General features: G+C 38.9%; 1 protein-coding gene across 6 annotated transcripts in view; it reads right to left on the bottom strand.

Annotated features, from left to right (window-relative positions):
* The window catches only part of LOC122556574 (long-chain-fatty-acid--CoA ligase 6-like), a 189,921-nt gene that overhangs the window by 86,423 nt on the left and 88,533 nt on the right, over positions 1-14,965 (bottom strand). For all 6 annotated transcript variants that reach the window (XM_043703393.1, XM_043703392.1, XM_043703394.1 and 3 more), the window contains 5 exons: positions 12,242-12,343; positions 12,007-12,106; positions 7,977-8,155; positions 3,365-3,397; positions 3,119-3,170 (listed from right to left, as the gene is read on the bottom strand). In XM_043703393.1, coding sequence (XP_043559328.1) covers positions 3,119-3,170; positions 3,365-3,397; positions 7,977-8,155; positions 12,007-12,106; positions 12,242-12,343 — 466 coding nt within the window. The remainder of the gene's footprint in view (positions 1-3,118; positions 3,171-3,364; positions 3,398-7,976; positions 8,156-12,006; positions 12,107-12,241; positions 12,344-14,965) is intronic.

The following is a 14,965-nucleotide window of genomic DNA, read 5'->3' as shown; positions in this document are numbered from 1 at the left end:
AGATCTATAAAGAGACCTTAGGAGCAACATTTTCATGCAGAGAGTGGTGTGTGTATGGAATGAGAAGGAAGTGGTGAAGGCACCTAGATGGGTGTATGACTAGAAAGGATTTGGAAGAATATAAGCCAAATGCTGACAAATGGGACTAGATTTATTTAGGATATCTGGTGGACATGGACGAGTTGGACCAAAGGGTCCATTTCTATGCTGTACATAACGTCTACAAATTCAGACCATGGTCAACAAGAAGAAATTGCCTGGTCTGTACATTCAGGATAGTGAGAGGAAAAAAGCACTGGTTTCAAATTGAGCTGCATCTCCCACAGTGGGCATTCGTGAAATTAAAAATCCCACAGCTGATGTTACAAGGAAAGCTATCCAATTTAGAGGGGAAGAATTCCACTGCAAAAGAGAGGTCTTTCACTGAAGTGAATGCAATTATTGCAAGGTTTAGAAGAAACAACATTCTCCATGAATGACACAAAGAAAAATTCCTCCATTACAGAAATGATTTTCAATCCAATCAAGGTCAAGATAGAATCAAGCTCAACAGTCCTTAAGCCAGAGGCTTACTGATCCTCCAAACCAGAAGGGAATGAGTTCTGGAAGAATTGCACAACCTGCACTTGTGATGTCAGAGACTTAGGGGAGACAGAGAAATAGTATAACTATAGGCGGCTCGGTGGCACAATGGTTAGCACTGATGCCTCACAGCGCCAGATACCCGGTTAAATTCCCCACTCAGGCAACTGACTGTGTGGAGTTTGCACACTCTCCCCGTGTCTGCATGGGTTTCCTCCCACAGTCACAAAATGTGCAGGTTAGGTGAATTGGCCATGCTCAATTACTCACGGTGTTAGGGGCAGGGGTAAATGTAGGGGAATGGGTCTGGGTGGGTTCCTCTTCGGAGAGTCGGTGTGGACCTGTTGGGCCGAAAGGCCTGTTTCCATACTGTAGGAATCTAATCTAAAATGTAGTTATATATGTGAATGCATAAATGTCAGAAAATTAGGATGGGCATGTTGTATCAGTTAATAGTTCCAAAAGAGTTAATGTTGAAGTTGCATTAGCTCCACTCATTTTGATGTAATGCAATGTTTAGGTGGGGAACAAAGTTACAATGGAGACTGATGTGTAATTTATGCCTCCTCAATCATAATTATGCCTAACAAGTTAATGCTAATTTTACCTATTGCTATCATACAATAAACTACTTTTGTAAGCCCAGTACCTCATCCCGTTGAGACTCTCTGGTGGTTTACTGTCTGCCATTGATAATTAGACTCAGCCTGAAAAGGAGGACCGGTGGCAGTGAATTATCCAACCAAAACCTACCAGCAATTAGTTCCAAGAGCTTAAAACAACTAACACAATGGATTCTATCAAGGCTCAAGATCTTTAATCTTGGCTGCTGTTTTGGGGGAGAAACAAAATCAATTGTTCTGTCTCGACATATTGTATTGCTTTTTAAATACAGAAAATGGTTAATTATCAATATATACTACAACATACTTGTAGCAGTGTGTCAGCCCTCTGCTACACGTGCAAAATAATTACACTGAGGATTACAATAATTATTTATACCCTATTATGCTATGTTTGACTCTATTCAACCTTTTTGTGTTTTCAGTTTCTGGTTCTTAGCCAATGCCAAATATATCCCTGGAACAGGCATAGAAATCTGATCTCTCAGCCCTGCAGCATTTGTAATAATTGCTTGCTTGCAGCTCTCTAGTTAATTTCCAAAAATCTCAGCAGTCTTTTTCCTTTCTTTTCAGCTTGGAAACAGAGTATCTTCTTGGCACTGTGAAACTGAATGTCTGCATTTTTGTGCATAATAATAGAGGTTGTCTGTATGTTTTCAAAATCAAGACACAAATGCATAAACAAATGAAGATAGGATATTTCAGAAGAAAGCTTTTTAGGTGGTTTAAATAGTCAAGAATCAGACTTTCAGATGTGTATGACTGGAGAACATGAAGACTTTCTGGAATTGTTGAAACATATATTGATATAATAGGCTACAGTGAACATCAGGGCTCTAGTAAATGGCTTGCTTGCCATTCAATTCTATTGGGATGGGGAATTTAAAACTCTTTTGCAATGCTACCCAAATGAAGGCTTTAAAAAAAAAATTAACTGTGAATATTTGGCGATGACATAAGCATTGTGCGCATATTAAAAATTCATGATTCTAGACTCCACAAGAGACTCTTTTAGCCATGTTAAAGTATTGATCTTGAGAGTAGATGTGTCAGCAAGATTCTTTACACATCATTGCGGGAAGACCTGATTACTGCAGTGATAGAGAACAGATCCTAATTTGCTCAGAAAATACTATGAGAAAGTGAGGACTGCAGACGCTGGAGTATCAGTCAAAAAAAGTGTGGCATTGGAAAAACACATCAGGTCAGGCAGCATCCGGAGAGCAGGAGAATCGACATTCCTGATGAAAAGCTTATGCCAAAAACGTCGATTCTCCTGATCCTCGGATGCTGCCTGACCTGCTGTGCTTTTCCAGTGCCACATGTTCCAATTCAGCAAATACTATAGAAAGTAGCAAAGTGAAAATGAACTTTGAAATAAAAGCCATTTTGAAAAAACAGGTTCAAAAAAAAGGAAGATTTCTTCATTTGCAACTATACATTCATCTATGTATTTAAGAAACTGATGTAAGAGTACGGAGTCCTAAATCAAGAAGACATAGGAACGCTGGTGAATATAGGTGGTCTTAGACCAATGCAGAAGTGCGATCTGTGTTACTGATTGAAAAGAATCATGGATTCAAATGAAAGAGATGCAAACCCCAGACAATAACTAAAGTGATCCACAGCCTGCTGAGAAACACAGACTATCCCCAAACCAACATCACTCAAACTTCACTAAAATCTCATTAATGTTTGAAAGAACCTACTGCGCACTAATTGATTGCCATATTTCCTTACACACAGTGGCAATGATTCATTGGTTACAGAGTACTGTGTGACATCCTGACACACACACACACAGAACCCTGTTCACAAGTGTGTAAGGTACACATGGAGATGGAGATGGGGATACCAAACCTATTTAATGTCATTAATTAATGCAACTACAAGCATTTCTTGGGACACGTTACCTGTTGTTCCACTAGTGAAACAGACAATTGATAGGTCCTCAGGGCGTGGAGGCTGAAGATAGAAAATAAACAAAAATGAAGAATCTAAGACCACAAACCTTCACAGGTAACAAATTTGTGTTGAAAACTAGAAAATATATGCATTATTACTGGCTGCAGTTGGTGTACATTTTCAAATTATTCTTTCTCTAAAGATGAATGACATCTCTCTGAAAGAGAGAAAGTCAGAGATATTACTTCACTCACCACTGGGGTTCGCCTGTTCATTTGTCCGAGGTTCTGTAAACAAGAAGGGAAGAAAATAACCACAGTAAAAATGCTTTACATATTTATGGTATATTTTATGTCTTAATTTACACTTGTTTATCAACATGTCTCTGTAAAAATGCTATTCACTTAGTAATCAATTATCAAAAAACACTTCACACCATTTCATCCCGTATTCTGGACCTTGCACTGAACACTGCAGATAGGATGCTGCATATTAAATACTAATGGTAAATTATTGATGACACAGAATTCCATGTATATCTTTTTCTAAGCAAGTTTTATTGCAGCTGATGAACCACCAGCTCCAACACCACAGATTACTTGTTCCCTTCATATAACTCTGTCAAAAGCTCACTCCATTATCTTCCACAAACATAATAAAGAAAAATCAAAAATAGGGGCAGGGGTAGACCAATTGATCATCTCACATAATACACTCTTCCTATTCTCTCGCCATATCCTTTGACCCCTTCAGCCCTAAGAACTATATCTATCTCCTTCTTGAAACAGTCAATGTTTTGGCTTCAACTGCTTTCTGTGGTAGAGAAGCGAACAGGCTCACCATCCTGGCTAAAACATTTCTCCTCATCTCAGTCCTACCCAGTATCTTTAGACTGTGAGCCTTTATTCGGGACTCCTGGTCATCAGGAACATCTTTCTGGTGTCTACCATGCTGAGTCCTGTTTGAATTTTATGGATTGCTCTTGAGGTCCCAATTCATTCTTCTAAACTCCAGTCAATAGAATCCTTACAAATCCAGTCTCTCTTCATCCATCAGTCCTGCCATTCTAGGAATCAGTCTAATAAGCCTTTTTGCATTGTCTCCATAGCCAGAATATCCTTCCTCAGATAAGGAGACCAAAATAGTGCATCAAACCATGACATGTTCCCTGGTTCCACTTGGAGTCCAGTATCTTTGCTCAACCCTCTTAGATAATCACACAGCATAATGTCAGCTATTCTTTAAAAAGCTGATTGGGTGTCATAGAATTAATTGTGAAAGATTTATAACGGTACAGGTATTTCTATAATCTGTTTAAAGCAAAAAAAAATCTACTTTTTATAATACTATTCAGTGTTAGGGGTATTGGCTGGATTCTCTCTTGTCCTAGATGGTTATTGTCTGGTTCTTCTTTGGCATTAAGATGTTACTTATCACTTATTAGCCCCAAGATTGTGTGTTTGCAAATCTTGCTGCATATGGCTTGGGCTGCTTCAGTATCTGAGGAGTTGCAAATGGTGACAAATGCTGCAATCAATGAACATCCCCAATTCTGACCTTCTAAAGAAGGGAAGGTCAATGATGAAACAGCTGAAGATAGCGGATTGTCAGATACTATCCAAGAAACACCTGTAATAATGCCTTGGGTTGAGATAATTGACCTCCTAAAATAACTAAAACCATCCTTTTTTTGTGCCAAATATGAATCCAATCAGAGAGAGCCTCCCACCTCTGATTCTCATTGAACTCAATTTTCATAAAGATTCTTGATGCCACATTTTATCAAATACTGATTGATGTTAATGGCAGCCACTCTCACCTAACCTCTGGAGTTTAACTTCTTGTCCATGCTTGGACCAAAACTGTAATGGAGTCAAGAATATAACAGGAGAAAGTGAGGACTGCAGATGCTTCCTGAAGAAGGGCTCATGCCCGAAACGTCGATTCTCCTGCTCCTTGGATGCTGCCTGACCTGCTGCGCTTTTCCAGCAACACATTTTCAGCTCAAGAATGTAACAGCTCTGGCGGAACCCAAATGGAGCATCAGTGAGCAGCTAATCAGTTGACAGAACTTTCAATGGCACCTTCCATCATGTTGCTGATGACTGCGATGACAATTGAAACTGCCATCACTGTTGAAGAATAGCTAAAGTGGTCAAGAATCTTTCTCAAGGAAGTGGGGATTTAACAAAAAGCAATGCCAGGCATTTCAGCATTCCTGTTGACATTAGCCATTATAGAATTGGAGTTGAATCACTGATTTCTCAAATTATCCCTCATACATTTGGGTGCCTATCAAGTGAGCATCTTGATGGACAGCTCTAATTATTTATTTGAAGAACTATTTCCATTCTACAAAAAGATTAAGTAGTTCAGTGAAATGCTTGTTTGTACAATGACTATTTGGCAGTGAGTTGGAATATAATATAGAATAGGACTACAATGGACCATGGGCAAGACTGAAGGCATAAAAAGGATATTGAGCCATGAGAAAATGTTAGACAGCCATAGAGTGGCATTGAGGTATGAGAGGCCACGGCTGTAGTTACAGGGAATTAGGCTGCATGGGTAGAAGAAATGTTTAAACATAGCAGGCTTTCCATTCAGTGTGCCCTGGGAACCAGCAGCTTCCTCCACTGTTTCCACGTCATCTGCACTGACTCCCAATCCATCCCACCCTCCAGACCAAAAATGGGTAGTGCAGGCAGCCATTTTTAAAGGTCAGGATTGCCGAGCCAGGATTTCTCCCACTTGCTAAATAAAAGTCAGGGCCTAGACTTCACGGTTGTAATCCCAATGTTAGAAAGCAATTTTCCACAAGTCTTCTATGTGACCTCCCAAAGAGAAATTGACAAGTTAGTCACAATTGCTGTCAATAAATGGCATTGTGAAACTCAAAACTCCGCATCATTTTTAAATATATTCAATATAGACAGAATTTTTAACTAGTAAAGGGAATGAAGGGTTATCAGGAAAAGGTGGGAAAGTGGAGTTTAGCATTATCAGATCAGCCATGATCTCAATGAATGTTAGAACAGAGTCTGAATGGCCTATTTATGCCCCTACTTCCAATGGTCTTAGTTTTTATTTTCAGCATGCCTTTTGCACCTGATCAGCACTGTAAGGAACTTTGTATTGATTTCACTTATTTGCCCCTTGCATTTCATTCAATTTTAATTAATTTTGTCTTAATCACTAAAAAAAAAAGTGATCACCCAGTTCCTTTAATTTCCTTGGCAGAACCTTTTTAAGTGGAGCTACTTGAACATACCCTCCTGACCTACTTACAAAGGAACTTGAACTAAAAATAGAAAATACTGGAAATAGTCAGCAATGTTCAGTCATAGATCTGAAACTCTTGTTTCCTTCTTTGCAGATGCTGTCAGACCACAGAGTAGATTTAGCCGTCGCTGGTTTCATTTCAGATTTCCAGAATCTGCAATATTTTAAAGTGGGACCTCTTCATTGTTCAAGCACATCTCCAGTCTTCTGTTCTATTAGGAGTAATTTCAACATATGAAAAAAGGCAATGTAACTCCAAAATAGAAACAGAAATTGCTGGAGAAACTCAGCAGGCCTGGCAGGATCTGTGGAGAGAAAGCAGAGTCAACATTTTGGATCCAGAGACCCTTCATCAGAACACCATCTAACTCCAACACACCTATATCCATGGTTAACAGAAATGGCTTGAGGACAGATGACTAATTTGCCAGAGAAAATTCCTACTTTTCTCCCTATTTGACCATCTCCACTTTCCTCCATAGTAAACATACTTCAGAAACAAGCTTATGATTAATACTTCAATAATCTTTTACCAGACAAAAAAAATTCAGACCTACTTTATAGCCTACTGTCACCTTTTAGATTTAACAGAAATGGACACTTCAGGTGACCAACTCATTTTCAGGTGAGGATAACCTCATTTAAATACTAAATAAAGATATATTTTTAAGTTGTTATCTCTGTTTCAGCTTTAACACTGGCCAGCCTGGTTTCTTGGCGACCAGCCAATCCCGCAGCTAAAGGGAAGTGAGAAATGCCGAATGTAAGAGCTAAGTTCCTTTCTATCACTCTGTGGCCCAGGAAGAGCAAGGTCCCTTGTTGACCTCTGAACCTAAAATACCACACAATCTAATACTCTTCTGAAGGCCATGCCGTAACTGTCCCATGATGTTCTCTTTGTATCTTGACTTCCTGATCCCAACCACCCATGACGTTTTGCTCGTAACTATTTTCAGTTTTTCCTTTGGCCTATTATCGCTCTAGGCTCTCCCGCTGATGTCCTCTTAAAACCCCCATTGATCTGCCTCATGAGCCCTCCAACTGAGTTAAGATTCAGCTTGATGCCTCAGATCCATGTGCCTGACAGCCAGCCGGCAACTGCAACCTGGAAATCAATTCTAGACTTGGTCATCAGATCCTTCCATTAAATTTGGCATAATCTGAGGGAAACCTGTCCTCCCAGATTCCCCAGTCACTGAACCTGTGACCACTCCACCACTGATCCAGCCCCATCACTTGCCTGGATTTTCCTGCTCCTCGGATGCTGCCTGACCTGCTGTGCTTTTCCTGCACCACTTTAATCTTGACTCTGATCTGCAGCATCTGCAGTACTCACTTTTGCTTGAAATTATTAGCTCTCTATCTCGGTTAGCTTTGGGTCAGTTCCTCGCAGAATGGGGCATGCTGACTTGAGCCTCCACTTTTCCTTCTACCCGGTTTTAAATCACTAGCCTTTGTTTGAAACTAGATTAAAATCCAGATTTACAGCCACCAGTGTGATTTAAAAAAAAACCGTGTGATATAGCATACTTGTATTCAATTGCATCATAACACCCGACTGGGTCACTGACAATTTTCACATACCTCCACTTCCCGGAGTGCCAGTATTTGCACTCCACAGTCCTTTCCCATCTGAACCAAGTCCATGTCAAATGGATCCATAAGGATGACTATCTCCAAGTCTGGAGTCTCCTTCATCTCCACATTCTTCAAAAGAACTTTTGCTTTTTCTACCTTATCACAGATAACTGTGGAAATCTCAGCTTAAAAAAGGAGAGATGCATGCATTAGTGACACCTGCATAATGCTGCACCACCACTTTATCAATTGTAAAAATGTACTTTTTTTTAATAAATAGATTAGCTTTTTTTAAACTTTACAAACTTATAAAATTATTGAAAAATACAATCAATAACAAATATCAGTATAATAAAGAGAAAAAAAACACAAATTACAATACAACTGCTGTCTACTAAGTACTAACCTACCCTATAATGCAAAACAAACCCTAGCACTACGCAAAGCAACACTAATAAATAAGCAAATAACTAAAAGATCAAAAAAAAGAAAGAAAATCAAAAGAAAACACAAAAAACCCACAAAATATGAGACAGCTATGCTCAGCGCAAAGCTTCCAAACAGAGGAACGGGAGCATTGTATATGTACCCGTATTAACTCAGGAGTCCCCCCCTCCAAGGCTCAGGGCTCAACAAATCTAATCATCCTGGTTAAACAAACGCTCAAGGGAATGTGCTCCATAATTAATTTTCGCCATCCCAGCAAGCCCAGCGGGTTCTCAGACATCCAGTTCATCAGAATATTCTTCTATGCACAGTATGCAAGAATATTAAATAGTTTCCCCCATGCCTATTTAAAGATGGTAAGTTCCGTAGGCCTAAGAGGAGATATATCGGGTCCACTTTGACTTCCTCAATACCCTCCCCATCTCTCCTGCCACAGCGCTCCAATAAACACGAAGCCTGTGGCATGTCCAGAAGCAATACGTAAGAGTACCTACACTTACTTTACATTTGGGGGACACTGAAGAGGCCCCTTTTTTAAACTTTGCCAGACAGTCCGGTGCCAGATGAGCCCTGTGCAGAACTTTTAACTGCATAGGCATGTCCTATTCCAGGATGAGATCTTTCGAGCATTCTCCCATGTTTCAGAAGATATCTCCACTCCTAGCCCTTGCTCCCAGACCTCACATAAAAAACGTACTGTTTTAAATAACATGTTTTTGGGACTTGGCAAATCGAAAAAAATCTAATGTTTCATGGATAAAGAAACCACAGCATGAGGCCTGAATCTGTGCAGAATCCCTGGCAACACAGGAATAAGAGAGGGGTTATTTTAATCTATGATATTCTGAATAATAAAGATTAAGTGCTGCCAAAATTCTATGTAAAAATAAGCATATCTAGATTTCAAGTCTGGTCGTTAATATAGTTTCACTATTAGTTATTACAGCCTTGTTTAAAACGAACATTATTTGCATCATGTGTTAAATTTCATGAAATACATTGGTTGGGAAACAATTTTCAAGGAGTCAGAATGCGTCATTTTATCACAGTGATGATTTCCTTCATTGCGTTGTGTTTGAGGAAGAATTGTTTGCTAAAAAAAAGACAAATTGAGTCAAAAAAGGTGAAATTAAGTAATTTTCTTAGAAAGGGGTGAATTATTATTGCAGTATTTGAAAATAATCTTGCTGTTAAAATTCATTCAGCTCATTTCCGTGAAAACAGACCATCAAACCTAACAGATAGCCACTGGTGTTTTATAAAGCAGATTGTACTTTCAAAGAATGGTGACTGATAGAGATTAACAACCTTTAACATTAGAAGGCATGCAACATGTTTTTTTTTTGTTATTCTTTCATAGCAGGTGGGTGTCTCTGGCTTGGCTTGGCCAGCATGTATTACCCAACCCTGATTTCAGACAGGGTAGTTAGGAGTCACTCACATTGCTGTGGGTCTGGACTCTCACGTAAGCCAGACCAAGCAAAGATGGCAGTTTCCATCTCTAAACGACTTTAGCCAACCTGATTTTTTTTTAAACTACAAGAGTTTCATTAGACTCTTAATTCCAGATTTTTACTGAATCCAAATTCCACCATGGCAGGATTTGAACCCACATCCTAGTACCTTTCCTGGGTCTATGAATTGCCAGAAAAACTCAACAGGTCTGACAGCATCTGTGGACAGAAATCAGAGTTAACATTTTAGTAAGAGTCACTAGACCTGAAATGTTAACTCTGACTTCTCTCCCCAGATGCTGTGAGACCTGCTGAGTTTTTCCAGCAATTTCTGCTTTTGTTTCTGATTTCAAGTATCTACAGTTGTTTCAGGAACTTTTTCTCTGGATTAATAGTCTAGTGATAATACTATTAGGACATTGCCTCCCCAAGATGTTGCATATGTTGTGTCTGTAAAGCTGGAGATATGATTTTTTGATCAGAGAGGGAATGGTACATGATCAACTGAAAAGTGATGAAGGACATCCTTAAGCAAGAGTATTTTTTTGAATATCTGCATTTGTAGAATCTATGAAACATTTCCAGACCAACTGACAAAGCAGGGATATCACCATTCTAGGAAGCGAATTTTAATCATCTGAAAAATCAAATAATACTTTCAGCAATATAACATTAGGCTCCAGTCACATGACAATATTTGGTGGTCCAAAAATGTATTATATTATGTTAAGGAAGTTATCCGTGAAGGCATTTATATTTCAGTCAGGGTAGCAGTTCCATCATGTTCTTCACCAAAAGTTAGTAGAAATGTGGCATTGACAAAGATGTGAGCTTTATCCAGATTGAGATCAAATTGTAAACATCAGGTGAAAGCAGGGTAAAGCAGAGCTGTTTCAAGCATGACAACATATTTCAAGTGAATGTGTAAAACAAAACTGTGTAATATCACTAATGTAAACAATTAGTACACAAAAGAAACATTCAGAAAATCGGATTTACTTTCAGCATAAAAATTGAAGACAAGAACATAACAAGGCTTGGTACATTGATGAAGCATGACTTGCAGAACCAGAAGAAGGTCTACAATATATCATAGATCAAGTAAAATCTATAAGTTTAAAATAGGGAATATTTATGAACAAAAAGTCAAAATAATGGATTTTAGAAGGAATATATTAGAATAAACTAGAATGAAGACTGAAATGAGTGATATCATACTGAACAAATAAATAGGTTTGTTATTTAGGACAAATTATAACAGGACATGATAGATGTTATGTAGAAGTTAGTAGGACAGATAGTCAGCAGGAATGTTGAAGATAACAGATATGTTAATAACAAGATAGGTCAGGCTTGTAACAAGGGAAACACCAATAAACTGCTACATTCTATCTATCTACTGTATGCCTTAGAAACCTGGACCATAAGTAAAAATCTATGGAGTAAATTGGAGGGCTTTGAAATGTCGATGCTAAGATATAAGCTAAAAATCCCATAAACAAATGATAAGATAAAATGAAGTATCTGAAATTTCAAGAGCAAAAAGAAATCTAAAATGTGAGCCCAATTTACAAAAAAAAAGTCAGTATTTTGACCATTTAATCAGAGTGGAAAAGCCACATAGATCTTTTCCAAAGAGTAGAGTGGAGGACAACAGGAAGAGAGGTCAGCATGGTCATAATTTAACAAAGGGATTCTCAGACTAGTCACTGATGCTTTCCTGTGAGTATGTGAGGATGGCACAATTCAGACAAGAGTAGCATGCAAGGACAGCAGATCTCCTGACAGGAGTAGCCACATGTAGCAGCAGGAATCTTAAATTTATTTTATATTTCATATACTTTCTAATGCAAATCTCTAATCAGAAAACCTCAAAGTAAAAAATTAGACAATTTCTTACACAATTCTGATTAATTTATGATGGACACTTCTTTGTGATGTTTTATGAAAATAAGTCAATTAGATTTTCTTGGAGTCTGAATATACAACAGAATAGTTTCTGCTAGTCTATTTTAGAATAGGAGATTTCAACCAGAGAGGATCTTTACTTTTAACATCCCAGCAATTTAAGGATCTTTTGACATTTAATTTTAAAAAGTGGTATGTAATTTTCAAAAGCACGTTGTTCCTTTTACCTGTGTTAATTATGTAGCGGATGGCTTCAGGTCCAAGTGTGTCATAAAGTGGCACTATCACCATGGAGTAGGTGTAGCATGCCAGTTCAGCAATAATCCACTGGATGGGAAGTTGCATTTATAAAATAAAGGAAAATAACAAGATTAAAAAAACTTCATATATTCATATAAACATCACAGAAAATTTCTTTTTTTGTAAGGATATTTATAAATAGTTGTTGTAACCAATTCTTACCTCAGGTCTGTTCTGTGCAAAAACACCAATGAACTGGTCTGGAGAGGACCTGCAGTTTTTTTGGAGCAGTCCAGATCCCAAGTTCTCAGCTCGGTTTGCAACCTGTGACAAAAAAAAAGTATTTTTGGTAATATCCCATTTGTTTTCAGGTCTCAACCAACGAACCTGAACTAAATGGAGCTCTGCTGTAACTAAAGTCCCATTAAGTTGTGCATATATGGCTCAGTCTGTAGTACTCTTGCTCTAACTACAGGAACCCAGCTTCAAGTTCCCTTCCAGCAACTACATATTCCTAAATGGTGCAAAATCTGCCATGGCTAACAAATGTTGTTCAAGGTTGTTCGAAGTAAAAGACCAATTAAATTGTTAGAAACAGCAGTAATTTTGAGGTTTTGGAGCACAAAGTAGGAACAAGAAAAGAAAAAAGGAGAAGAAAGCATGAGTGCAACCTAACAAACAACAATAGCAGACTGTAAAAGCTGCCATATATAACAAGGAAATGTCTAGCAAAGACCCGCTGAAAGCAGAAGAATTTATAATGGGATATATAAAAATGGCAGAGAAGCCAAATGATTAGTTTGGGGTCTGTTTAACTGAGTAAAATACCAGAATTCTCCCAGAACTAAGAGATCCAAGTGGCTAGAAAGAATGAGGAGTTGAAAGAAATCAGCAGCAGTGTAAGATTGTAGCAGAGAAATTATTGGTGCTGCAAGTTAATAATTTGATGGATCTGACGGACTTCATCCCAAAAGTGTTGAAGGAGGTGGCTTTTAAGGTGGTTGGTTCATTGGTGATCATCCAAAAGTCTATGGATTCTGGAATTATTCCTGTGGATTGGAAGGTAGCAAAAATCACCCCACTATTTTAGGAGTGAAGATAAGAAACTACAAACCTGTTAGCCTTTCGTCAGTAATAAGCAAAATGGGATCAGCTATTATAAAAGATAGAATAAATAGACAATAATGGCTAATAATGGTTCGAATTGTACATTCACAAATCTATGTTGACAATGGGAAAAGTAGCTGAAGGCAAAATCAGACAAGGCTGAAGGCATCTGTGGCTCAGGGAAGGCTTGTCAGAAGGGGCAATTTGAGGTTGGGAGTGAAAGAAGGGTGTCAGCATGAGCAATTTAGAGATAGGCTTTGTAAATACTAAGGGGTCACATGGGTTCCTTCTGTCTAACATTCCCGAGGTAACCACCTTGCAAAGTACAGCAAAACTATCCAATGTCTGCAAACGTTGCTCAGAACTGAAGACATTCATGCCCATAGAAAGTTACGCTCTCTGGGCAATTCCTACAGAGGTCAGTGTATCAGGACATCTGCAAGGTGCCAGTGAACATCTTGTGTCACATATCTAGACATGTGGTTTCTAACAATTCGGAGACCAGAAGAGATTGGCCGATTACTTCCCCCACCACAGAGACATGGCTGCAGTCTGAACCACTTCAAGATGTACCACAGATATGTTAATAGACCCTTCCAAACCCAATGCCTCCATTACCCGAGAGAGGAAGGGCAGCCAAAATAAGGGACACCGTAACATCTAATTTCTCCCCCTGCATTTATACATTATCCTGAAACAGAAATGTGTTGCCGTCCCTTCTGTTTAACTGAGTCAAAATCCTGAAACTCAATTTCTAACCTACATCACATGGACAACAATGGTACAAAAGTGGCTCACCACTACTTCCAATAGGGATGGGTAGTAAAAGATTAGTCTAGCTAGTGTCAGCTATGCCACAGCCTCCTGGTCAGACATAACCCCAACAACTTATTCACTAAACAAAGGTCACAGAAAGGCACCGGGTCCTGCTACACAGAGAAACTGACAGTAGTATGCCATCTAAATGATTGATTCTTGTTTCAAACTATTACGTGTATTTCGCTAATTGTCCAGAACGATAGAAGGTTCCAGAAAACCATAAAAATGTATAAAAACAGTGTTCATCTGCAGACCTTGCACTTGGAAGCTCTGTTGGAATCTTCTGAGGCCTTCTGAGGAGATCAGCATGGCAAGAGGCAGAGACCATCTGACCATCCAGAAACAGACAGAGAAAGAAAGCAGCTTCACAGGCCCAAAGACACAGCCAGAGAGAGCGCGACTGCATAAACCCAAAAGAGACTCAGGAAGTATGGTAACCATGAGAGATAGTATGTTTAGAACTAAAGATTATCATAACTTAGCTCCTCATAAGGTCAATGCCATATTGGAATTGGTACTGGGGAATGAACCCGGCCAGGTGTTAAATTTGGAGATAGGTGTGCACTTTGGCGATAGTGACCATAATTCAGTTATGTTTACAATAGCAATGGGAAGGGATAGGTATATACTTCAGCGAAAGAGGTATAACTGGAGGAAAGGCAATTGTGATGCGATTAGGTAAGACTTAGGGTGCATATGATGGGGAAGGAAACTGGAGGGGATGGACACACTTGAAATGTGGAGCTTATTCTTGAAACACATTAAAGTGGATAAATTTCCAGGACCTGATCAGGTGTAACCTAGAACTCAGCAGGAAGCTAGGGAAGTGATTGCTGGGCCTCTTGCTGAGATATTTGTATAATCGATAGTCACAGGTGAGGTGCTGGAAGACTGGAGGTTGGCTAATATGATGCCACTGTTTAAGAAGGGTGGTAAGGACAAGCCAGGGAACTATAGACCAATGAGCTTGATGTCGGTGGTGGACAAGTTGTTGGAGGGAATCCTGAGGGACAGGATGTA

Source organism: Chiloscyllium plagiosum, chromosome 14, assembly GCF_004010195.1.
Source record: "Chiloscyllium plagiosum isolate BGI_BamShark_2017 chromosome 14, ASM401019v2, whole genome shotgun sequence".
In the NCBI taxonomy this organism is placed as follows: domain Eukaryota; kingdom Metazoa; phylum Chordata; class Chondrichthyes; order Orectolobiformes; family Hemiscylliidae; genus Chiloscyllium; species Chiloscyllium plagiosum.
Note: the sequence above shows the minus strand (reverse complement) of the source record. Positions and strands in the feature narration are given on the sequence as shown.